At 43.7% G+C, this 25,027-nt stretch overlaps 1 protein-coding gene across 1 annotated transcript in view; it reads right to left on the bottom strand.

Moving 5' to 3' along the window:
- LRP12 (LDL receptor related protein 12) overlaps positions 1-2,251 on the bottom strand; it is a gene marked incomplete at its 3' end in the record, with an annotated part of 57,869 nt that extends 55,618 nt beyond the window's left edge. The window contains exon 1 of the mRNA XM_081996870.1: positions 2,098-2,251. Within this exon, the coding sequence (XP_081852996.1) occupies positions 2,098-2,176 (79 nt within the window). The 5' untranslated portion in view covers positions 2,177-2,251. The remainder of the gene's footprint in view (positions 1-2,097) is intronic.
- Positions 2,252-25,027: the final 22,776 nt, after the last annotated feature.

Below are 25,027 nucleotides of genomic sequence, written 5' to 3'. Positions count from 1 at the left end.
AGAAACAAGCAGGAGAAACCAAAATGACAGCTAGAGATAGGGCTATGATACACAGCAAATGCTTGCTTTTGTTTTTTTGCTTTTCGGATGCTCTAGCCTGGGGAAGAGAAAGTTCCTTTCCTTCGAGCAGTGAAACTGGTCAGAAATTCAGACATCTGTAAACAAAAACTGTTAGGAGAAACTAATCCCTCATGAGGATGAGGCAGCACACTGATCAAAACTGGAAGCAGCTTCTCCCTCCCAGCAGTGGTGACAACGGATGGCAGTGTGTTCCTCAGCAAGGCAAAAGAAACTTTTATGGAATCTTCATTCTTGGTTGAATTTTGGAAAGCCTTGATTAAAGGGCTATGAAAAATGTTATTTCACAAGCATTTTATTCATTTGCTTTTTCCTCTTACTAAATATCGTGCTTGTAGTTTAAATTTTTATAGTGGAAATGCTGACAAAACTGCCTAAGTTACAGCACCACAGTCTGAATCTATCTACTGAAGTCAGGCTGATGAAGTATATCACAATTATCATCTTTACTTTTTACTTCAATTCGTGGCAAATGCAATAAATGAATACGCAGTTTGTTAAAAAACGCTGCACAGAAATTAAATTTCTCAAGTACATTAAGCATGCAAACATAAGGACAGCTTAATTTATCCAGACGAGATTTTCCTTACCACTTCCTGCTCTACCATTAGCCAACTCCCTTCCAGCTGAGCTTTCACTTTAGCTTTTGACATATCAAATTCTTAACAGTTTATATAGATATTAAAACTCTTTTTCTGGACATTGTGTGTATTTAAAACATTGGTCAGTTTTGTTCATGCAAGTAGGCCCTCTCAAAAATTAAACTATAGGGGCCTAACTATTCAGTTACAGGTACTGGCTTAACTATAGTTCTGTTTTAAGAAGCCTACTTTACTTCTACTCATGTAAATATGAAACATTCTTACAAATTTATGTGGTACATCTACCCTTAAGAGTTTGCACTGATCTTTGCAGTGCAGGCATCTGCTGGACAAAGCCGAAATATCTGGATGTTCTGGCCTCAGTTTTGTTTTACTAAACAGTAAAAGATACTCTTATTTCATAAGCTCTGTCGCATGTTTAAAGCAAAGGCATCTACTTCAGAAACTGCTGAACCAGGGCCCCTGCTCCCGTCCTCCTCGGAGCAAGGCACATGTCCAGCTCCGTGCCAAAGGCTGCTCCTCACGTCAGGGGCCCACGGACACAACCCACGCTCGAGTTCGTAAAACAAACACAACTCCGTGAGAAAGCATGTGACGACTCTCGTCAAGTATCTGCATTTTGATCTATCGTGTATTACCGGCCCACTTACGTACTGCAAAAACCAGCCTAAGTACATTCCCTAACGCATTTACACAAGTATTTTTCACTAGCAGCTCTGTTTAAAAGATGGGTTTATAAACCATAAATGAAATGCCATTCGTGTATGAACTGAAAGCAGGCTGAGCAGAAGCGAAGGTCCCTGGAAGGGCTTCAAGGCCTCTGCTGATGTGTCACAAACTCATCACACGGCGCCAGCCTCCCCCGCCCCGTCCCCGCAGCCCCTCGGAGCGCGCCCGGCCCCCTGACACCAGGCCCGGCCGGACGTGGAACATCTCCCAGGCATCCCCATCGCCCACAGACAGCGATTATTCGTGACTCAGAGGATTTGGGTTTGGTTTGTTTGCGCGGCCCCACGCCAACTCCGGAGTTCCCGGCAACGCACATATGCGAGAGAGCGAGCCGAGGGCAGCTGGGCCAAACCCCAGACTCAGTTTTAAGGACTTCCCTGAGGAGATTTCCGCCCACCCCCACAGATGTGGAAAGGGAAAACCAGGCGCGAGCCCCGAGGCAGCCGAGCTCGGAGAGGAGGACGGGACTGGGGGCGGGAGAAGGACGGGGACACTAGCAGGGCCGCCGCGGGGAAGGCGGCGGCGGTCCCGGGAGGCGCCAGGGCCCGGGACGGGCCGAGGGACCCCGCCGCGCCGCCGGAGGCCGGCCGGGCGAAAGGCCGCTTTGTTCCCCCTCCCCCGTGGCAAGCGGCCGCCTCCCGGCCCGGGAGACGGAGGTGGACGGGTGGCGTCACTCCCCGGTACCTACCGCAGCAGGAGACGACGAGGAGCAGGAGCTGCGCTGACCTCCAAGCCGGGGAGCCTTCTGCGCTCCCCCAAGGGGCCATAACACCAGCCCGCAGGGAGGCGACGAGGAGCCGGACCTGCCACTGCCGCGCCCCCGACACGGAGCCGGAGCCGCCGCCGCAAGAAGGGCTGGCCGCGACTCGCTCCTTCGCCCACCAGAGCTGCCGCCTCGGGGACCGCTAACGGCCCGCACGTCCGCGCCTCATCCGCGCGCCCGCCCGCGGAGCCATGAGCCGCCACCTCCGCCGGCCTCGGCCTTCTTCCCCTTGCGCGGCGCCGCTTCCTCCTCCCCGGCTGGGCTCCGTCGCGGCTGCGCACTGGCGGCCCGAGCGCATGGAGTCGCTCCCGGCAGCCGCGGGCCGGGCGGGCGGAGCGGCGGCCCCCAGACGGCGGGGGAGGGCCCGGGCCACCACGCTCCGGCGTGGTACCGCCCCGCCACCGCCTCCCTCTCCTCCTCAGCCGCCACCACCGCCACCACCGCCGCCAGGTTTCGGCCCGCCCTTGGCAGCGCTCTGCCCGCCCCGTCCCGGGAGCCGCCGCCGCCGCGCCCGCCCTCAGCTGAGGCCGCGTCCCCCGGGGCTGGGTCCCGTGGGCCGGCCTGTCTGCCCGGGCTGCGGCGCTGGCTCGAGGAGGCGTCCTGCGAGGAGAAGGGTTGAGGCGGGGGAGGGAGGGCGAATCTTCCCGTCACCACGGGAAGGGCAGCCTGGATTCCCGGCGTACACGCAAAGTAACCAAATGGGTATATGGGTGTCCAGTCTCTCTGCCCTGAAGAAAACTCTTGTGTGTGAAATCAAACCCAAACTGTAAAGCACAGAGACAGCCCGGCAGCTGGCGGCAGCCGTCTTTCTGCCCTCCAAATCTGCATTTCACCAGTGAGACAGAAAAAGTACAGCAAGAGCCACAGGCGTAACTGCTGTAGATGCATAGCATCCGAAATTATGGACCCCATAACAAGTGCCTGGTGACACTTTCTGCTCAATTACAATTGCTCGCTTTTCACCCTTTAATGACACCATTTCTTGTTGCACAGTTATCCGTTGCTCTCAGTTGTTTAACCGAGTGTCGAAAATTAGATTCACAGCAAAACTTCTATATTTAGCTTGAATTTTGCAGTGCCTGTTGCAGACTGGGAGAAGTGTTTCTTTGTTCTTCTAGATCAACTGATCTACTTGGAAAAACAAAATATTACCATTCCTGAGAAAAACAAAAGTTAACAACGTTTGTAGGTCTTCCATAGCTACACCATGAGAACATATGTGTCGGATCAGACCAGAGTTCTTGCTCCACAAATGGTGATTGCTATGGGGAATGCTCTACACTATTTCTCCTTATTCCTCCCTTTTTTCATAGAATCGTAGAATCACTTAGGTTGGAAAAGACCCTTAAGAACATTGAGTCCAACCATTAACCTAACACTGCCAAGTCCACCACTAAACCGTGTCTCTAAATGCCACATCTACACGACTTTTAAATAACTCCGGGATTGGTGACTCCACCACTTCCCTGGGCAGCCTCTTCCAATGTTTGACAACCCTTTCGATGAATAAATTTTTCCTAATATCCAATCTAAACCTCCCCTGGCACAACAGGAGACCATTTTATTTAATTTGATGTTCTCTGATTTCTCCCACGTTTATTTCCCAATCCCCATCTATCTGTGAAGGAAGAGAAGTATATTGGAGGTATGTCTCATTTGGGAGGGAGGAGAGGTTTATTTAAGAGTGAGCATCTGGATGAAGCTGCAACATTGATAATAGTCACCAAAGAAGGAACGTAAACCAGGCAAGCATGAATGGTCTCTAACTCTCTTGAGTTGTGGCTCAGGAACACCCTGTATTAGAGATGTTTTCATTGAGTTGAATAACCCTCAGTAGATTAGTCTTCAGTAAATTTGTCCAGCACAGTTTGAACCTATGAGGGATGTGACTGTTCACCTCTCAGAAGCCATGAGCATGCATATAAAATTAATGCTTTAAGGGAGAAGAAAACACAACCTTCATTTATAGATTTATACAAATAAGTAAAGCATTCACAGCATGTTAGCTAACAATCTTTTTGGTTTCTCTCTATTTGCAAGTCTAACCAACTTTTTCAGCGAAACCTCACATGTCCTATTTTCTACCCAGTGTATCCCATTCCTCTTTTTAATTCTTAACAGTGGGGCACTGGAAAGGAAGTCTGGTCTGTAGCCACTGAGAGGAACATTACTGCTTTTATGAACAACCACCACACAGAGCCTACAAACGTACAGCGACTCCTAACCCTCCCACAGTAATTACAGCTGTACGTGCTGGGTGCAAGTCCTTACTGGAACCTGTTACACTCTCTGCCATAGAGATAGGTCAACATTAAACAAATCAGCACATAATCCGTAGCCTTCCTCCACTCCTCCCAAGTTATTTTTGCCTGACTAGTTCAACCCAATTTCTACCGTCCAGTTGTATGTTATTGAGGAAAGGGATGTGATATGATTCTCTTTCTGTAATTTTAGTTGCACAACAGAGATGACAACAGTAATTATCTTTTAAGATTAAATGCTATTCCAAATAACCTAAACATCTCTGTTGGCAAAACTGCTTTCAATCATTTGCACAAGCAAGTGGCTACCCTTTAGCATGTACCCATTGTTCATGGCAGCAGAGAGGAAAGCACCAACCCCTGGCATCATGGGCTTAATCTCAACATTGTTCTCAAAGACATGGTGTGACAGATGATATGCAAAAGAGTCTAAATGAGCTTGGCAAGCGAAAGGTGAGATACTGAAGTAATGGTCTAGAGAAAAAATCTCTGCAAGGGCATTTTGCCTTCATATGAGGTGAGCTGATCTTGTAAGTCCAGGGCAGAGAGTATGTTAGTAGTCCAGATAAGACAGTCAGGATGTCAAGCAACATCTTCCCATGTAGCCCCCTTAGCAAGGTCACCAAATCTGTGAACTTTTAAGTATTTCAAAGGAATTCTTTCCTAGCAAAGTTATCTGAGTAAAAAGCCATACTACTTCTTTTTGCTGCTTCTTCTGCTGGCCTCTGCTGACAGCTGTCCGTCTTATTCTCTTTGATGTTTGGGGAAAAGAATATTGTTTCTCCGGTGCCTGGAAAGTATATAATAAATCATAGACATAACTTTATATGCATGAAATTCTAATCATGACTGCATTTTTTTGTTTGGGTTTGGTTTTTACTCTTATCTGAAGATGACTGATAAAAATTTATCAAGAGGTATCATTTTAAGTTGGTCCAGAACTTGACATCATCTTTCCTTTGTATTTGAAGGCAGGTGAAGATGAAACATGCTGAAAGTGCACACATGGTTCACCTTTAACCCAACCAAGATTGTTGTAACAGGCAGTCATTCTTCTCTCTGAAGCTCAAGGTTGGCACGTGAAGCTACTGAAGCAGCTTCAGCAGGAATTATCAGGCACCCACTGACGATAACAGCATATGATTTTTTTCCCCTGTAGTTTTACTTTTAACACTGTTTTCTTTTTAATCATTGGTTGTTTACAGTCACTTCAGCTTCACTTCACTGCTTGCCACACATGCTTCCTTCTCACCATCTTCTCTTTTTCTCTTCATACTCCTTCCTCATCAGTTCTCCCTTTCTTTTGTCACTGCAGACTATGCTGTTAGCAAATGCCACCAACAGATTTAACACCAATTTTATGACCCACTGTAAAAATCCTCTCCAATTCATTCCTCACTCTCTATTCCTGCTCTGACTGGCTGTAAAATTGTAGGAGACAATCTTACAGTATGTGTCTCTAATGCCAAGTCCTGGTTGGGACCTCTTGGCACCATTTTAATACACAGTAAGAATGGAGACAATTTAAGACATAGGCTAGATCTCAGCTAAATGAATTAACAGCATTTTTCCTTTACCAATCTTATTACTTTCTGTCCCATAACCCCCCTTCACATGAGGTCATGAGAAGTGTTGGCATATTCAATACCAGTGATTAATTTTTGGTGAGACCTCTACTGTATCTGAATTTACTCCACCTGTTTTTTGCAGAAGCACTCAAGTACTTTATCATGAAAAAGATGGAACAATGGAATTCTAAATATTCTCTTTTTGTGATATTAATTTTTCCAAAACAATTATTTATAAATTTAACGTATGAAAAAGTAGGCAGAAGAGGAAGTGCATTTGCTTTGCAGCACAGCATATGAAGAGTTGGTCAAAAATTATTTGTTCCATCTATTCAGTGATCTTTTTTTTTTTTAACAAACAGTTGTTTGCACAGCAGTAGTCTAAATAGTGCTAGTAAACTAGATTTTTCTTCTACATGATTTTTAATACTAGACCACAGCTACCTCAAATCTAGAGTACCCTACATAACTTCACTGCAAAATGATGCAAGACAGTAGAAGACGGTGCCAGAAATGTCTGGATCAAGGCCATTGTGTTAAAAACCTATAGCATATATCAGAATCTGCTTGTGTTGTGCTGGTGTACACACTAATATTGCTGTTGTGTGCTGGAGAAAATATACCAAATGTGTTAAGTGATCATTTATTTCCCTGGTATTTATTATTAGTATCACTGTGCAGTCTAGAGGCAAATCAAGAGTAGGGTCCCATTGTGCTAAGGACTGTACAAACATAGGACATGCTGTACACAGTGCTGTGGAAAACAGTCCAAATATAGCTTGGTTAACTGCAAATGATGTATGTCTGGAGCCAGTGGCAGTGTAGCTGCATCCTTGCAGCTTGCACCCAAACTGATTTTGTAGAGCGCATTAGTTTAGCAGCGTGGTCCACTAACTGCTGCTGGGATTCACATTAATTTCTCCAAACTGCTGCAGAGCACTTGGAGTAAGCACTCTTTCTCTATGCTTTATCTCCTGGGGACTGTAGACTTGTAGACGGTTTGCAAGCTCTTTGTGTAGAGTCTAAACGGAGGATCCCCTGCAGGAGAAAGGGATTTGTGTACAAGCAAGCTGTAAGAACTGCCTACAAAATTTGTTACTTCAGTTAAAAGCAATTCATGTTCCTAATGTAATAGCAGTTATTTTTTCTTATTAGTCATATGAATCTGGACTGTCTCTTACATGTATTGGATATTCTGCTTTAAATATTATTACAACTGTTTTATGTTCAACTGACTGTTCAGATTAAATCATGAGTCGTAGTCACAGACTCTGTAGTAGTAGTTTCCCTGACAATAATAGCACTTCTGTCATATGCTGCGTGAATTGCTCTTGACTAATTTTGCGTGTTTTAGACATTTCTGGAGATCTTGCCCAAGCTTGTTCATTTATTAAAGTACATTGCTGCTGCTGCAACGACAATCAAATGGTAGGACAAAGTGACCTGATTCAGCCTGCGATTACACCGTGTAACATAATGCTTCGGTGAGTACCTACAACATGGTAACAACACTGGTACTAAAACTGTTTTTGTTTTTTTTCCTTACTGTTAACTAAAGCAGCTTAACTCTTACTGTGGCAATGTGGACCGAGATGGTAGGCAAAGATCAACAAGTATGGTGATACCTTCATTCCTCTGCCTGCATCTTTAATCCCAGTCTCAGAAGTGGCATAAGAACCACTGTTTTAGCATTACTTTACTATAGGATTTCCAGTGCACTAGAGAAGAATCAGTGGTTATCTAAAGTGGCTGAACAGCACCAGAAGATAGGTGAGAACCTGCATCCATAGTCCACATCACAATTCAGAAGAAAATCTCGTCCTTCAGTTCAGTCATAAGAGACTTAAGGCTGCTCTTAGCAGCCATTCTCTTACCTTTGGATTTAGCTTCTCAAGATCTGCTAGCTGATACCTGGAAGAAACTTCTATCACTATAATGTCTTTTTAAAACCTGTATGGTTTTTACACATGTATACACATTACTCTATAAAACATTATAATAAACCCACAAGAAAAGCCTGAGTTTAAAGTCTAGTCAAACAATGAATTTATCGGAGAAGATGTTTGTATAAACCTTTCAAATAATTTTGAATAATTATCTAATCACAGAAAGAGCACAACTGTTCAGCTGGTTCATGGATAGAATGAAGAACTAAACTATTAATACTGTTTTAATTTTAGAGGAGACAAACTGAAAGACCAAGGGGAAAAGAAAGGCAAAAAACCTGAATATGCCAAAGAAAAGAAAAAGCCAAGACAAGACTTCATGATTGCAAAGAAAACCAAAAAATCTCTTCAATACCAACAGAACATTTCATGAGCAGTTTTCACAACCTAAGAGGCTAATTAGCTAGTGTGGAAGGAGCTATTAAAAAACCTACATTTTTTTTGTGGAATTTTTCATTTTTTAAATTCAATTTATTTTTTCTTATGCACAATTTTTGAAGCAATTATCTTTTCAGGCTCCATACTGACACTGGTAATATTCTTGATTTTTAATTAAGTTAAATTAGAACCTCCTTCATCTGGCCTGCACATGCACGTCATGTCCCCACCAGTTATTAAGGCAGAAACAACATGAAGTCTGAAGTAGTGAACTACTTCTAAAGTATAGCCCAAAGTTCAAAGAAGCAGAAAGAACTCTAGTTTTATAGAGGTAATCATGTTCTCTGTGTTGACAGGGCTGGAAGAAAACACAACCAACATGATGTGTTAATATTTTGCCCAAACAGATTTTTTTATCTTTTTGAGTGCAGCTAATCTTTAGCCCTGGTTCCAGGTGATCTGTTTGTCATGCGCACCCATAACCTCCATGTGGAGGACTTTGAGCTGGAGGGCAGGATCTCAGCCAGTGGAGCTCTGCAGCCCTTTAGTGCATTGAGGAACTTAAGCCAATCTCCTTCTCTAATACATGCTACAACTAATTTCTACAATTCTCCAGGACTAAGACTGAGGTGTTTTGTTTTTCTTACACAATAGCAGCTGGGAGGTTGCTGTTTTAAAATTCTTAACAGATTTGGTTTGGCTTAACCTTACCTAATGCCATTTCATAGACTTGCAATTTGGAGAAAACCAGGCAGTGTAAACTTGTAGAGGAGGGCATGACCATTCTGTAGAGTAGCCGCTAGCTTCAAAGGGAGGAAGCCCTACAGGAGCCAGATGTTCAGAGGGGGATTACATTACTTCAGTGTTACTCTTCTTTTCTGTTGTCCCATCCAGTGGAAACTATCCATCAAAGCCATAATTTGGCTCTTAATGCATGACTGAACTGGATTGGGCAAGAGGAAGTCCAGTCTTAAATCTGAAAGAAATAATATCTCTTAGGTGGAGGTTCCTGAGAACTGTGAGTCAGATGATCTAACTAACTGTAGTAAGACTTTAACATAACCCACAGCTTAGCCAAGGTTAGAGGAAAGGGCTTCTAAGAGCTTTCTCAGGTTGCTAAATACAGGCACAATAACTGACAACTACTGGCTTGAGCAAGAGCATCCCAAGGACTGATACACTTTTCCACCTAAACTTCTGAACGTGACAATTATTCTGTCAAAAGTCCAAAGTGATAGTAGACATGCACACATACACACATACATGTATATATATATGTTTGTATTATATTAATATAGATTGTCGCACCTTCCACTCTTATCTAGGTACCTTAATCCTAATAGTACCTATTCCAAACAGTCTAGGAGTCATTCTAGGTCTTGCCTTCCCTTGTCTCAAATCACATGGTTATTAAAAAATCATAAGACTCTCAATAAGACTCTGCATATGACTTGACTCATAAAACTTGGCAATACCACCATACGGTCACCCATTCAAGCTAAGTCAAAAACTGTGTGGTAATATGTTGAGAGTGCCAGGGATTTGCAAAGCTCCGCAAGTCCCCAAGATGAACGTGAACATTTTAGTTTTGTGACGTGTGTGCAAAATAGACATGTAAATTAGAACTTGGAGCAGTTAATTTTATTTTTCAATTTGTTTCAATTTACAAAGGTATATTATAGACCATTGTAGTCTGCTCTGACGAAACTACATTTATTTGAAATCTACTGTACAAACATACTATAATTTGTAAAATCAAACCCATATTAAACTGCACAGAAGACAGAGTAAGTGCATGTCAGGACTTTGTGCATATTTCTAAAGATGTATATTAGTATATTCAAGGACAATGTTCAGCAACATAAATCAAAATAAACCGAAAATTTTAATTGGACCTTGTGGTAAGGTGACATCTTGTAGTGAAGACAGATGTCCTAATTTGATTTTTTTTTTTAGTATTTCTCCAACTTTTAATTAAAATGCAAGGAAATGTGAAGGGAAGATTAAGATTATGACATTCACATTCTGTCACCTATTCTTCAGAGAACATACCAACAGTACATTTTATATCTAGTCATTAGAGCTGCAGGAGTAAATTAAGGCCTGGGTGTCTAAATCCCATTTTCAATGCATCTGCTGTGAGTGAGAATGGGAGACCCGCAGCAGAAGGGACCACCCCATATTCCCTGTTCCCCTGTAGCCACAGAGGTCAGTGGGTTACAATTAGCATGGTCATTTGGAGAAGCAATTCAATGTACTAAAAAATACGTTCAGGACTAGGTTCAGTTGTTTTACATTTTAGTTCTTCACTGTGCCAGAGAGTTTTGCACTTCATTTTTTCCCTTTCAAGCTTTAGTCCTACTATGACACTTACTTATTGAAATGATGTTTCCAATATATTCCTGTCAGGCTTGTAGAAGTCTTTGACACACTCCAAGTGAGCAGAAGTAAAATAACACCTCAATATTTTCATGGCAACATTCAGACACTTTAGAGCTACAGGCTGTATCATGAACTGCACGAATTAGCATTGTTCGTCAAGGTAAATGAAGCTCCACTAATACCAGGGTTTCCTGAAATCGCTCTTGGATCAAGCTCCAAATTTTCTGTTTGTAAAAAGTTTAACCATTTGACGAAGTTTCGCTTGTCTGCAAACAGACAGCTGACTTTTTTTTTCCCGCTGGAGAAAAGTGATAACGGCTGATAGACAAAGACTTTTGTTTGTTTGCTACAAAACAGCTGCTTCTAATCTACCTTGGACTCGCACTGGTGTTGCAGTATCAAGGAGGATGTAAGCAAACAGGCGAGAGGACAGTGAGATCCTGAAGGGCAGATTTCCAGCACCAGAAAACCCACCAGTAGTGGATTCAGATGCAATCTGATGCAATAGCAATGTAGTTCACTGCAGTCATTTATTATATTGTCCTTTAGCTCCAAATGTGCAGAATAGTTTTGTACTGAGCTTGCTTAATTGCATTGCAGGAGATATCTGGGACTCCTGGAAATGCTGGCAGCTGGGATCATTTTCTTCTGAACTAGCATGTGAGGCTCTTAAAACTCAAAAAGGCATTTTGTTATTTTTCAGTGTTCAAAATTTACTTGTTTATTCATGTCTAACCAGGGCAAAAGGGTAAAGAGAGAGGCCTTGTCAGTAATAAACCCTCCATCGCTATCTGCAGTCCTGTCCCTGGTGACTGGTCTGTGTCACAGAAACCCAGCTAGCTGACACTGCAGCACCCATCTCTCACTTCACTCCCCTGTGTGCGCTCCCCCCGCTCCTTATTCATCACAGATCTAGAGCTGGAAGGATAAAAATTGAGGGAAAGCCAATATTTCCTAACACTTAATCTGTGTGTCCAGAGACAGTATACACTCTGGCCATGCTGTTAACTCTAAATCCCCTGAACAGATAAAGCTTTCTAGAGAAGCTGCTGTAGACACTAAAGAGAAGATAAAACTCACTTGGTTGCTTCCTTGGAAGACTTCAACTTCCTAGCCTGAATGTGGACATAAAATGCAGGAACAAATCCCTGTCTTGGTCTGGCAATTTATTCCTGTAGGAGGAGATAAAATGTGCTGAAAATAGGGGAAGAACTATAAAACTTCATTCCAACGATCTGCGACATCAAGAAACCTATCAAGACAACGTCCAACTCAGCTGCTATTAGCAACAAGTGTGCTGGCTTCTCCTGGCCAGGCTCAGTACAGCCACCGTGCTTGTTGCTCTATGGATTAAAGTGTCCTTGACAAATGACAGGTCATGGAAAGCTCCACATATTGCTATGACCTCCCTGTGGACTCTAAAGCTCTGCTCATTAGTTATTCATTTCTTGCTCTTCCAACCAGTAGCACAGAGACATATATTTCGGTTTCCTGCCTACTTCAACTATCCATTGTACAGCCCCAGACTAAAGTCTCACTCTCAGTACAGGCAGTTCTGCATAAGATAGTCCAGCCTAGCTGTAAGATCTACTTAGCTCTGCAACAATTTGTGGCATTTAGGCTTTGCCGGAAAAGAAGAAAAGGAAGGTCAAGAATAATACAAGGTTGGAATGGTGCTGACAGGACTTCCATGGGAGCTGCACAAACTGGCACTAAATCAAGAGATAACTTTTCGACTCTGCCACAGTTATCCTCAGTGACTCTGAGAAAAAACAGTCTTTCTGAGTCTCAGTTTCTGAGGTAAAGAACTAGATAATCCTCTTTGCCCACCTTTTCCATTTAAACTGGGATGGTCTGGATGGCGGATGTCTCATTGCATGAATGCACAGTGCCCATAGCTCAAGGATTCTGATTTCAGGTATGCTATAATGAGTACAGTAAACTGAATTAAAGAACTCCCCCTGAAATGTATGTGTGGAAATTCAGCAGGCTCTTAGTGTCACTCATTAGTAGAAAGCCTATTCATCTCCTTTCTTTTCAAAAAAACAAGGACAGTGCAAAAGCAAAACACGCATCCATGAAGTAAAGATTCACAGAGAGTAGAGATGCAAATATTCTGGGATAAGGACTCTGATTCATTTTACTGCAGACATTAAGTTTCATTTCTTGGGAAATGCTCCCTATGTATAGATGTGCACCAAACACCTGGAAATCTTTTGAGTGAAATTTATAGCTGCTAGTGCAAATTCCTTGCAAATTAGGTTTCATTACAATCTTAAGCTCCTTCCCCTCCCACCTCCCACTTTATTTTCCTGCCTCTGAGAAACGCCCCATCCCACATAAATAACATGCAAACATTTATGATATATATATACATACATAGTTTATATATTAAGAGAAAAAATACTCTAAATTGCAGTACATTTGAAAGTGAATACATTTTAGCAATGAGTGCACATACAGCCTTCATTCAGTCTTTCTGCTTGTTCATTACATAGCATGCTCCAAATCATAAATGGATATTTGTTCTCCAACTGTTCTTCTTAGGTGACTAGGAGATAATATTCCCAGTGTCAAATGGTTTATTTTCTAAACCTGTTGCTAGTCTGTTCAACAGACTGCTTGGAAGCTATATGTCTGGGGTAGAAACCCCTTGACTAATAATTATAATTAAGTAATGAAGATTATGTCACTGTATCTGGTGATCTGTCAGGTAAGGGAATACATGAAGAAACAGAATATGTAAAGACGAGCCAGTCTAGAAGATATGCATCCCATAGTCTTCAGGGTATTCACTAATAAAATTACTGAATGACTTGTAATTATATTTTGTAAGCTAAGGGAGAGCCAGAATCATATCTAAGGAATTGGAAATGAAATGTTGGACTGATTAATTTTTTTTTGTTACTTATAAAGAAATACTAGTAATTACAATTTGCTAAACATATCTTGAACTATAGTAAACTTAATTAAGGTAATAAATAAGAAACTCTATATGTATCTACACCATTGTTGTTATTAGTGAGGACTAGTAACAACAAGTCACAGGATGCAGATGCAAAGGCATATGACACCTTAATATTTTAGTTCAGAATTTGATCAGATACCTATTCGAAATAGCTATAAAATCTCATAGGACTTTAGGAGTCATGGAGACAGGAACAATTCCACAGTCAACAGCAATTCCATAGTCAACAGTCAACAGGCAGGTATTCTGCTGGGAGTCTGTTACAGACCACCTAACCAGAATGGAGAGGCAGATGAAACATTCTATAAGCGACTGGCAGAAGTCCCACAAACGTGAGCCCTTGTTCTTGTAGGGGACTTCAATCTACCAGACATCTGCTGGAAGTATAACACAGCAGAGAGGAAACAGTCTAGGAGGTTCCTGGAGTGTGTGGAAGATAAACTCCTGACACAGCTGGTAAGTGAGTCCACCAGGGCAGGTGCCTTGATTGACCTGCTGTTTACAAACAGAGAAGGACTGGTGGGAGATGTGGTGGTTGGAGGCCGTCTTGGGCTTAGTGACCATGACATGATAGAATTCTTGATTCTTGGTGAAGTAAGGAGAGGGGTCAGCAAAACTGCTACCATGGACTTCGGGAGGGCAGACTTCAGCCTGTTCAGGTTGCTGGTTGAGAGAGTCCCTTGGGAGACCATCCTGAAGGGCAAAAGGGTCCCCTTCAAGAAGGGGATCTTAAAGGTGCAGGAGCAGGCGGTCCCCATGTGCCATAAGACGAGCTGGTGGGGAAGACGACCGGCCTGGCTGAACAGGGAGGTTTTGCTGGGACTCAGGGTAAAAAGGAGAGTTTATCACCTCTGGAAGAAGAGGCAGGCAGCTCAGGGAGAGTACAAGGATCTCATTGGGTCATGCAGAGACAAAATTAAAAAGGCAAAAGCCCAGCTAGAACTCAATCTGGCCACGGTTGTAAGGGATAACAAAAAATATTTTCACAAATATATTACCAACAAGAAGAGAGCCGAGGAGAATCTCCATCCTTTATCGGATGGGGGGGAACATTGTCACCAAGGCTGAGAACAAGGCTGAGGTACTTAATGCCTTCTTTGCCGCAGTCTTTAATAGCCAGACTAAGTACCCTCAGGGTACTTAGCTCCCTGAGCTGGAAGACAGGGATGGAAAGCAGAATAAACTCCCCATAATCCAGGAGGAGGGGCCTGATGGGATCAACCCAAGAGTACTGAGGGAGCTTGTCAAGCCACTCTCCATCATTTATCAGCAGTCCTGGTTAACAGGGGAGGTCCCAGATGACTGGAGTCTTGTCAATGTGACATCCATCTACAAGAAGGGCCAGAAGAAGGATCCGGGGAACTACAGGCCTGTCAGCCTGACCTCAGTACTGGGGAAGATTATGGAGCAGATCATCTTGAGGGTGCTCACAGGGCATGTGCAGGACAACCGAAGGGATCAGGTCCAGCCAGCACAGGTTCATGAAAGGCCAGTCCTGCTTGACCAACCTGATCTCCTTCTATGACCAGGTGACCCGCCTAGTGGATGAGGGAAAGGCTGTGGATGTTGTCTACCTGGACTTTAATAGAGTATTTGACAGCTTTCCCCACAGCATTCTCCTGGAGAAACTGACTGTTCATGGCTTGGATGGGTGTACTCTTTGCTGCGTGAAAAACTGGCTGGATGGCCAGGTGCAAAGAGTTGTGGTGAATGGAGTAAATCCAGTTCCTGGCCAGTCATAAGTGGTGTTCCCCAGGGCTCAGTTTTGGGGCCAGTTCTGTTTAATATCATTATGAATGATCTGGATGAGGGGATCGAGTGCTCCCTCAGTAAGTTTGCAGACGACACCAAGTTGGGTGAGAGCATTAATCTGCTGGAGGGTAATAAGGCTTTACAGAGGGTCTGGACAGGATGGGTCAATGGGCTGAGGTCAACAATATGAGGTTCAACAGGGCCAAGTACCAGGTGGTGTACTTGGGTCACAACAACCCCACACAACGCTATAGGCTTGGGGAGGAGTGGCTGGAGAGCTGCCCGGTGGAAAAGGACCTGGGGGTGCTGATTGACAGCCATCTGAACATGAGCCAGCAGTGTGCCCATGTGGGCAAGAAGGCCAACAGCATCCTGGCCTGTATCAGCAATAGTGTGGCCAGCAGGAGTAGGGAAGTGATCGTGCCCCTGTACTCGGCACTGGTGAGGCCGCACCCCAAATACTGTGTTCAGTTTTGGGTCCCTCACTACAAGAAGGACATTGAGTTGATCGAGCATGTCCTTGAGATGGGCAAGGAAGCTGGTGAGGGGTCTGGAGCACAAGTCTTATGAGGAGCGGCTGAGGGAACTGGGGTTGTTTAGTCTGGAGAAGAGGAGGCTGACGGGAGACCTTATCGCTCTCTACAACTACCTGAAAGGGGGTTGTGGTGAGGTGGGTGTTGGCCTCTTCTCCCAGGTAACCAGCGATAGGACAAGAGGAAATGGCCTCAAGTTGCACCAGGGGAGGTTTAGACTAAATATTAGGAAAAATTTCTTTCCTGAGGGAGTGTTCAAACATTGGAACAGGCTGCCCGGGGTGGTGGTGAAGTCACCATCACTGGAAGTATTAAAAAAACGTGTAGTTGTGGCACTTCGGGACGTTGTTTAGTGGGCATGGTGGTGTTGGGTTGGTGGTTGGACTTGATGATCTTGAAGGTCTTTTCCCACCTTGATGATTCTGTGATTCTGTATTATGAGTCTGCGGTCCTTCTCCAGTGAGACAGTACAATGATATATAGTAAAATCCAGACTTGCGTTGTTAAATATGAAAACAGTCTTCAGTAAAAATAAAAGGAAAAAAAAGAAAAAAAATATTCCAAATTTGATAGAAATTTTCACAAAAACCTTCCAATTAACTTGAAATAGCATGTGTGGAATTCTACATGAATTCAAAGTTAACAACAAAATACCCATGAACTCCTGTGGGTGCAGACAATGTTTCATGCTATTTTATTCAACATACATTTTTCCGCTACAATTGTTGCTGTCGTCTCTGAGTATCTTGCAGAGGCTTAGGGCGATGACTGCCATTGTCATGCACGGTTGCTGAGCTGCTCCCTGGGGCAGAGGTGAATGTGTGCTGGGTGGCACACTTTGCTCTGGAGATGAAATGGAAATAGCCTGCCAGGTAACTCCAGTGCTTCTTTACCAAAAAAAATGCAGTGCATGAGGATGCACGATGTGAAGTGTGTCTGGAATCAGGCACATATGGTACATGGCTACCACACAGGCTGCTATAAGGAGCTCTACGATGATGCCAATGTACAGAGGCTGCCAAGAAAAAGGTCTGAGCCCATACCCATACCTCTCCTCACCAGCTTGACTGCACATGTCCTTATACTACGGTCTGGACAGTGCTAGCAACAAGTAGCTGCAAGAAGAAGGGAATTTACAATCACATTTCACTTTTATAGCATTACATTGCCTGTCTTTCATCTGCCGGATTATCTGACCTGTATTTCACCCTCTCCAAAGTAGCTTAACTTGTAAGAATCTTCCTCTTTGTACATTTTTAATTCAGAAGAGTAGCTTGTACTGATGGTACTACAGGATCTCTGAGTTTTACCACAGATGGAATGACTACCTACATTTATTTATCTTGCTCAGCAAATAGTCCTTTAAGAGTAGTTACTGACAAATTTAAGAAGTTAACTCTTGCAGAAATGCAAAGGGATCACACAGTGTCTTAATCAGAAAAATACTGTTTGAAACAAGACATCATTGAAGACTGGTAAATTGAAAAATGTAAAAGATCTGTTAGATAACCAATTTACCATTTGATCTACTGTCATAATGCCTAAAAAAAAACCCAACCCAAAATGCTGCTGTATCTGCCCATTGATGGAATACAGAAGATAGAATTTCAGCAATCAGATGATATAAAATGATGGAAATAAAAAAGAAAATGCCCATTTCTTAATTTCAATAGACTCTAAAGATATGCAAATTAAAACCTCTCAAACTACCTCTTTCTAGTAAATACTCATTTTAAAAGGTGCACTTGGAAAGTATATTGCTAGCTCTGCAGAGGACCAAAATAACAAATTAGTCATCTTATGTTGTATAAATTTGAAGAGTTCTGATAATAGATCTGATGTAGCATTTCTTCAATTGCTGTTTTTCATTGATCTGAATACAAAGAAGCAGTTGTGATTTTTTCCAGTATAGCAAAGAACATTTTATAAAAGAATTCAAAAGTCAACACAGGCTCATTACAAATGCAAGAAAACTAAGCATTATCATATTTACTTGCGACAATTATTAAAACATTTGACGTGTGTGTCATGTACTCCCTGCAGGAAAAACCAACTTCAGCATTATGGAAACAACAATGGTTTCCTTAGCAGTGGGAAATCTAGGGAAAGTCGCACCATGAAAATTTTCCATGTAAAAGAACTAGTGAGGTTGTCTCCTCCACTCCATTCATACATTGCATTTTGTCTCTTCCACTTCATTCTTACACTGTATTTTAAAAGTCAGCACTTTTCATACTGCAGCTACATTGAAGTCATAATTATTGTATTAACATAATAAATAACTACAGTATCACAGGTATTATAGAATCATAGGATTATAGAATTTTTGGGTTGGAAGGAACCTTTAAAGGTTGTCTAGTCCAACCCCTCTGCAATGAGCAGGCACATCTTCATCTAGATCAGGTTGCTCAGAGCCCCGTCCAACCTGACCTGGAATGTTTCCAGGGATGGGGCATCTACCACCTCTCTGGGAAACCTGTGCCGGTGTCTCACCACTCTCATTATGAAAAATTTCTTCTTTGTATCTAGTCTAAATCTACTCTTTTTTAGTTTAAAACCATTACCCCTTGTCCTATTGCAACAGGCCCTGCTGAACAGTCTGTCCCCATCTTTCTGATAAGTCCCCTTTAAGTACGGGAAGGCTGCAAGAAGGTCTCCCCAGAGCCTTCTGTTCTCCAGGCCGAACAACCCCAACTCTCTCAGCCTGTCCTCACAGGAGAGGTGTTCCATCCCTCTGAGCATTTTTGAGGCCCTCCTCTGGACCCGCTCCAACAGGTCTATGTCTTTCCTGTGCTGAGGGCTCCAGAGCTGGACGCAGGACTCCAGGTGGAGTCTCACCAGAGTGGAGTAGAGTGGCAGAATCACCTCCCTTGACCTTCTGGCCACGCTTCTTTTGATGCAGCCCAGGATATGGTTGGCCTTCTGGGCTGCGAGCACACGTTGCCGGCTCATGTCCAGCTTTTCATCCACCAATACCCCCAAGTGCTTCTCAACAGGGCTGCCCTTGATCCCTTCATCCCCCAGCCTGTATTGATAGTGGGGGTTGCCCCGAACCAGGTGCAGGACCCTGCACTTGGCTGTGTTGAACCTCGTGATGTTCACACAGGCCCATTCCTCGAGCTGGTCCAGGTCCCTCTGGATGGCATCCTGTCCGTAAGGCATGTCAACTGCACCACTCAGATGGGTGTCGTCTGCAAACTTGCTGAGGATGCACTCGATCCCAGTGTCTATGTCACTGATGAAGGTATTAAAACCAGTAACATTATTTTCTTAATCCACATGTGCAAAGGGTCTCCCTTTTCATTTTGAGGGGGTATGTTGTGTAATGTGAACATAAATATATATTAAGAAATTCAGCAAACACACCAACTGGAACAGACAGTATCATACTTTTCTTATGCTTTCTGCAGGTGCTAGACATAAGATAATATACACAAAAAGAAACAAATATTCCCAATACTGAAGTTATGAAATTTTTGGAGGAAAACATTTGTGATGGTGTGCTGGGAAAAGCCAGTGTTTGATATGCGTATAACTTCTGGCCGGAGTCCATGAGCAAACAGGGAGGCCTTTGTTCCTGCTAAATGAAGGAGCAATTGAATTGGGTCTTGTTTAATATATTTATTGATGATTGGGATGAGGGGATGAAGTGCTCCCTCAGTAAGTTTGCAGATGACACCAAGTTGGGTGGGAGTGTTGATCTGCTGGAGGGCAGGAGGGCTCTGCAGAGGGATCTGGACAGGCTGGATTGATGGGCCAAGGTCAATTGTATAAGGTGCAACAAAGCCAAGTGCCGGGTCCTGCGCTTCGGCCACAACAACCCCATGCAACGCTACAGGCTTGGGGAGGAGTGGCTGGAGAGCAGCCCGGCGGAAAGGGACCTGGGGGTGCTGGTTGACAGCCGGCTGAATATGAGCCGGCAGTGTGCCCAGGTGGCCAAGAAGGCCAACAGCGTCCTGGCCTGTATCAGCAATAGTGTGGCCAGCAGGAGTAGGGAAGTGATTGTGCCCCTGTACTCGGCACTGGTGAGGCCGCAGCTTGAATCCTGTGTTCAGTTTTGGGCCCCTCACTACAAGAAGGACATTGAGTTCCTGGACCGTGTCCAGAGATGGGCAAGGAAGCTGGTGAGCAGTCTGGAGAGCAAGTCTGATGAGGAACAGCTGATGGAACCGGGGTTGTTTAGTCTGGAGAAGAGGAGGCTGAGGGGAGACTTTATCGCTCTCTACAACTACCTGAAAGGGGGTTGTGGTGAGGTGGGTGTCGGTCCCTTCTCCTAAGTAATTACCGATAGAACGAGAGGAAATTGCCTCAAGTTGTGCCAGGGGAGGTTTAGATCAGATATTAGGAAAAATTTCTTTCCTGAGGGAGTGTTCAAACATTGGAACAAGCTGCCCAGGGAGGTGGTGGAGTCACCATCCCTGGAAGTGTTCAAAAAATGTGTAGATGTGGCACTTGGGGACATGGTTTAGTGGGCATGGTGGTGGTGAGTTGGTGGGTGGACTTGATCTTAAAGGTCTTTTCCAACCTTAATGATTCTATTCTGTTCTGTTCTGTTCTATTCTAACCTGAAACTAAAGGCCGGAAGGTAGGACGGCTGGGCTACAGCACGGCTAAACCACTCAGACCAGCTGACAGACTGGCAGCAGACATCTGTTGATCCAAGACAAAAGGGATCAAGGAAGGGAGAGCAGAGTCACCACCCTAAGGAGCCATGTTTGCAGTTGTGTTGGGAAGGAGCAGACGAAACTCAGAGGTGAAGCTCATTGGAAAGGACAGCTTGGAAAATGTGAGGAAGTGAACTGCCTGCTGCTATTTGGTCTTCGTGGGTCCACACAAACAGGACGCTGTGTGGATTTCTTTGTAAATAAACTGAATTTTGCGAAAGAAAGACCTTATTGTAAAAATCAATTTCCCCTACCAGCAGAGTAATTGGGCGCAACTCTGAATACTGGCTAAGCACTTGAGTCAAAAAGCAACAAGATAAAGCTTTGAGCTTGGTAGAAAGGTTACTAAAAGAATCTTTTCAAGTCTATTCTGGAACATTACAAAACTTACTTCTTCTCCAGCCTTATCCCCAATGCTTACTGCCACCGTTCTCAGAGATTCCTTTCTTACTGCCAGTATGTGAAAAGCATAAACACTAGACGTAGTCTGCCTTCCCACAGCAGATTTCTTTCATGCCCGTTCAGGTTTCAAAGGGAAGTCTAAATACAGATGATGTGGGAAAATCACCCCTAACAAACAGGAAATTGATGGCAAATAAATGAGTGGAGACATAAGAGGAATGCTTATCTCTTATGAAGTTTTATTTATCTTTGAATCAGTGTGGAAGGCATATACTGGTCCTGACTTTTTACAGGGGAGGTATTCAAAGGCCTGTGTTGGCACAGAAAGGTGAAGAATCAGGAGAGATTCCAGCTAAGCAGCGGCTGGACTCATTATTAGCTTGCTTCCACCAGCTCACAAGTCATCCACATTGTCTCTCCATTCCTACTGTCATTATGCAAAACCATAACACTTGTCTTCTGTAACACCCAATACACAATTACTTTGGGAACTTAGAAGATGCTATGTACCTATATGTATATATGCCTTTTTGATAAAGCTTTGTTCTCAGAATACATCACTAAAGAAATATTACTATTCAATAAGCCTGTGTTTCCTTGTGCTTTATTCCAAGATTAAGCAGACCATCATGCAACAGTCAGAAGAGTACAGTCTCACCTGAATGCATGATGTTTTAATAGGAACAAAAGATCTCCCTCATACAGATGAGATCACTAAGCAACTTCACCAACAGTAGTGAAATTACTCCCTGTAATTTAGGGCCGTTTATATTCTTAAGTGTTTATATCTATGGATGTGTCTTTAGTCTTGAGACAATTGGTCAGTAATATAAAACTTTATTTGTACTCTGTGTTGCTCATTTGTTTACATGAAAGTACTTTTTTTTTAATGAAAGGGTTCCTTTTGTTTAGAAACACTTATATTTTGAGTGTGGGGCACTAGGTAAATAATAGATAGTATGTGCAAACTAAATAAAAGTAACAACTGTACTGTGAATTATTTTTTTGCTTTTGTTGGAAACATTCCCTCTCTTCCCACTGGTAACCATAAATCTTTTTCTGTAATGCTCTGTTAGCTTTAATAAGTACAGCACAGTGGCCAGTGCTGGCTTTCACTTACTGTAGCTGAATGTTAAGCAGCATTGCAAAATGTTAAGTTGCAAGATAACTGACCAGTTTTCTTAAGACTTTTTGGGGAGATTGAGAATTAACAATGCTTCTCACCTGCCTTTTCACACTCCAATAGGAAAATGCTAATTTACTATTAACCTCGTCACAGCTGTCTCACATTCCATTTTCTCCATTTCACAATTCAGACAGGAACATATGCGCTGGCACCACGCGTTGTAGATATAAAAGCAGTTAGAATTCCTTTCAGCAAAGATTCTGCTCACAAAACTTCATCCAAGAGAGGAAGAAAACTTTCAGTATTTAGGGCATAAAACCCATATATCGGAATTGCAGTGTTTTCTCATATGATCTTGTTGATAACATCCTGATGCTTTGTGGCTAAGTTCCTAACTATAGATATCTGTTACCTGACTCCTGAAAAACAAAATATGACTTTAGTTCTCTTAACACTGACAGTGGCAATATGTACTGAGAGGGTGTATTTTTGCTGTTGGACTGAATTTCTTGCAGGAATCCTAGTCCACAGTCATCCGTACTGCCTACATGTTGATATATCTGTGAGGAGAAGTTTGGAGCCAGGCTGATAGTTTCACAGCATCCACAGACGGTTACAGCACGTCGCTGGATTCCAGTTTGCCCGCCCGCCGCTCCCCAAGGTATCCTGCCCTCTCCTTGCTCTGTGCCACCAGGCTCAGGCACCGTGACTGTGCCCGATGCTGTGACATGCACTGCTGGATGGAGCAGCTCTTCCCTTCTCATGTCCACTATAACAGCAGCAGAGATGGTGAGGATGAGTACTATTTTCCCACAAGTGACGATTCGGTTGTGGTGAACCTGTCCCAGGACTGGTACCCATAGACCAGGACACCATTTCAATTCGAAATAAAACTCCAGTGTGGAACATGCTTATTCCTCTGAAAAAAATCTTCAGTCTGGAGCAGCTCAGCAGATTTACCCTTGCTACCACAAGCAGGATGAGATCAGGATGAGATCCTTTACAAAGTGGCTATGACCAAGCCAGACCAGCCATCTTGTCTATACTAGTTTCCACAACACAGGAGACGGACTACTTCTTCCCAAGCCCAGTCTGCAGCCATGGCAGCAACACTTTTCCTCCCCTCCAGGGCAAGTCAAAGCTAAGCTGCCCAACCCAGCCAGCTCTGCGGCATGGCTCTGCAAGTGTGCTGGTGCAGGTAGGCATGCTGCTGGGGAGGGGAGCAAGGCTGAAAGGAAGATGTCATCTTTAAAGAGGGGACATGCTCTGCACACCTCTGTTGATGGAGGGCATACTGGCAGCCAACGGGCAGACCTGAGCGCCTGGGGATGGGAATGCTCTCCAAAAGACTCCCCCCTCTCCCAGTCTCCTACACTTATGCATCTTTGCTGTTCTCCCTTCATCCACCCAGCAGTAAAACAGTCACAGTAAAGGGCTTATATGCTCTACTAGTCACACTTGCATCTCCTCAGACCTGTACTGCAAATATAGTCCTCATCTATCAGACACGTGAATGGGCAAATTTCAAGCCCTGGTAGTTGCAGGCTATGGTCAACAGCCTGCAGTAGTTATAACACTCCAGGCTATAGCACTTTTTGGTCCAGTGTGAGTCCATGTGGCATTAAGCAGATGTACTGTGACCATAGCACACCATCACTCCACCAATCTCAAATGCCCATTTTACTTTCCAAGGACATATGAAGAAGACACAGGTTCTCTGTCCACATAGATGTAAGTCAAGCATCTCAGACAGGCAGACAGCAGGGTAGTACCGTTAGCATGGTGCCATCAAGGAGACTGCTATGTCTGCCACGTCTGGGTGATGCCACGTGGGTCACCAGGCAATTCTCCTGGGACAAGGTCTGCAAAGAAATGAATCCAGCTTGGCAAAGGAATGTGAGTAGCGATCTGGCAGGAGCTTGACTTCTAATCATGTGTCTGCCCTCTCCTTTTTTTCCAGCGTATTGGGAGACAGATGAGAGCAAAGATTTGCTCCTGGGAGACTTCTTTGCAGCTCCAAGTACAGGCTCAAACTGGAAAGATAAGGCCATAAAATAGGAGACATGAAAAATATTAACATCAGTGCCAAGTTTCTGTGCCTGATTTTTGCCCATTCCTGTTAAAATGTCCATAATCAGAGAGGATGTGTTGCAGCATGTTCATGGTTTCTGTAGCCCCCAGCCACAATGCTGCAGCCTCTGTCAGGGAGTGCACTCAAACCCAGGGGATGGGGAGGAACAGAGCATCTGGGCCTTTTTAAGATGTGAAAAAGTAACAGGCCATACTAAGCATATGTTCAGGAAAACATGGACCTGATTTCCAGAGGGAATGTTTTGAAAGATTTTCTGGCGAAGAAGGAGAGAGAAGGATCATGAGGTTTTTGCCTTTTGGGTACAGGTACCTCAAAAAGAACAGTTAAAAAGCACATATCCCTGTGGATAGGGCTATTCTCCTAAAAGGGACAGATACATCTTCTCTACGATGTAAAAGACTGGGAGGGCGTTGCTGCTAATTAGGCAGAGTTGCCCTGTTTTGTGGAATTGAAAGTGCCTGCTCTTTGGTTTTGCATAGGAGTTGGCTCTTGGTAGAAAGAGAGGACACTTTCTTCCTCTTGGGTTTTTGTGCACACTGTGAGTTGTGGCAGACGTGGCAGGACAAGTGGTCTTACTAGTGCATTTTGGTTTCCCTATTCTAAAACGGCCAAGAGCAGGTGGGACACTGATCCATCCTTCACCAGAGACTTTGGCCAAATACTTCTTAAACTGTAAGTGCTTGCAGAACTGTAAAATACCTTAGGACTGTTCCAAACTCAAATAACATCAATGTAAGGTGCTAAAGTGAGTCAAAGCCTATATATGCTTGTCCATTCATTGTG

Source organism: Phaethon aethereus, assembly GCF_964289735.1.
Source record: "Phaethon aethereus genome assembly, chromosome: 2".
NCBI classification, from domain to species: domain Eukaryota; kingdom Metazoa; phylum Chordata; class Aves; order Phaethontiformes; family Phaethontidae; genus Phaethon; species Phaethon aethereus.
The sequence above is the reverse complement of the archived record's forward strand: the minus strand, read 5'-3'. Positions and strand labels throughout refer to the sequence as shown.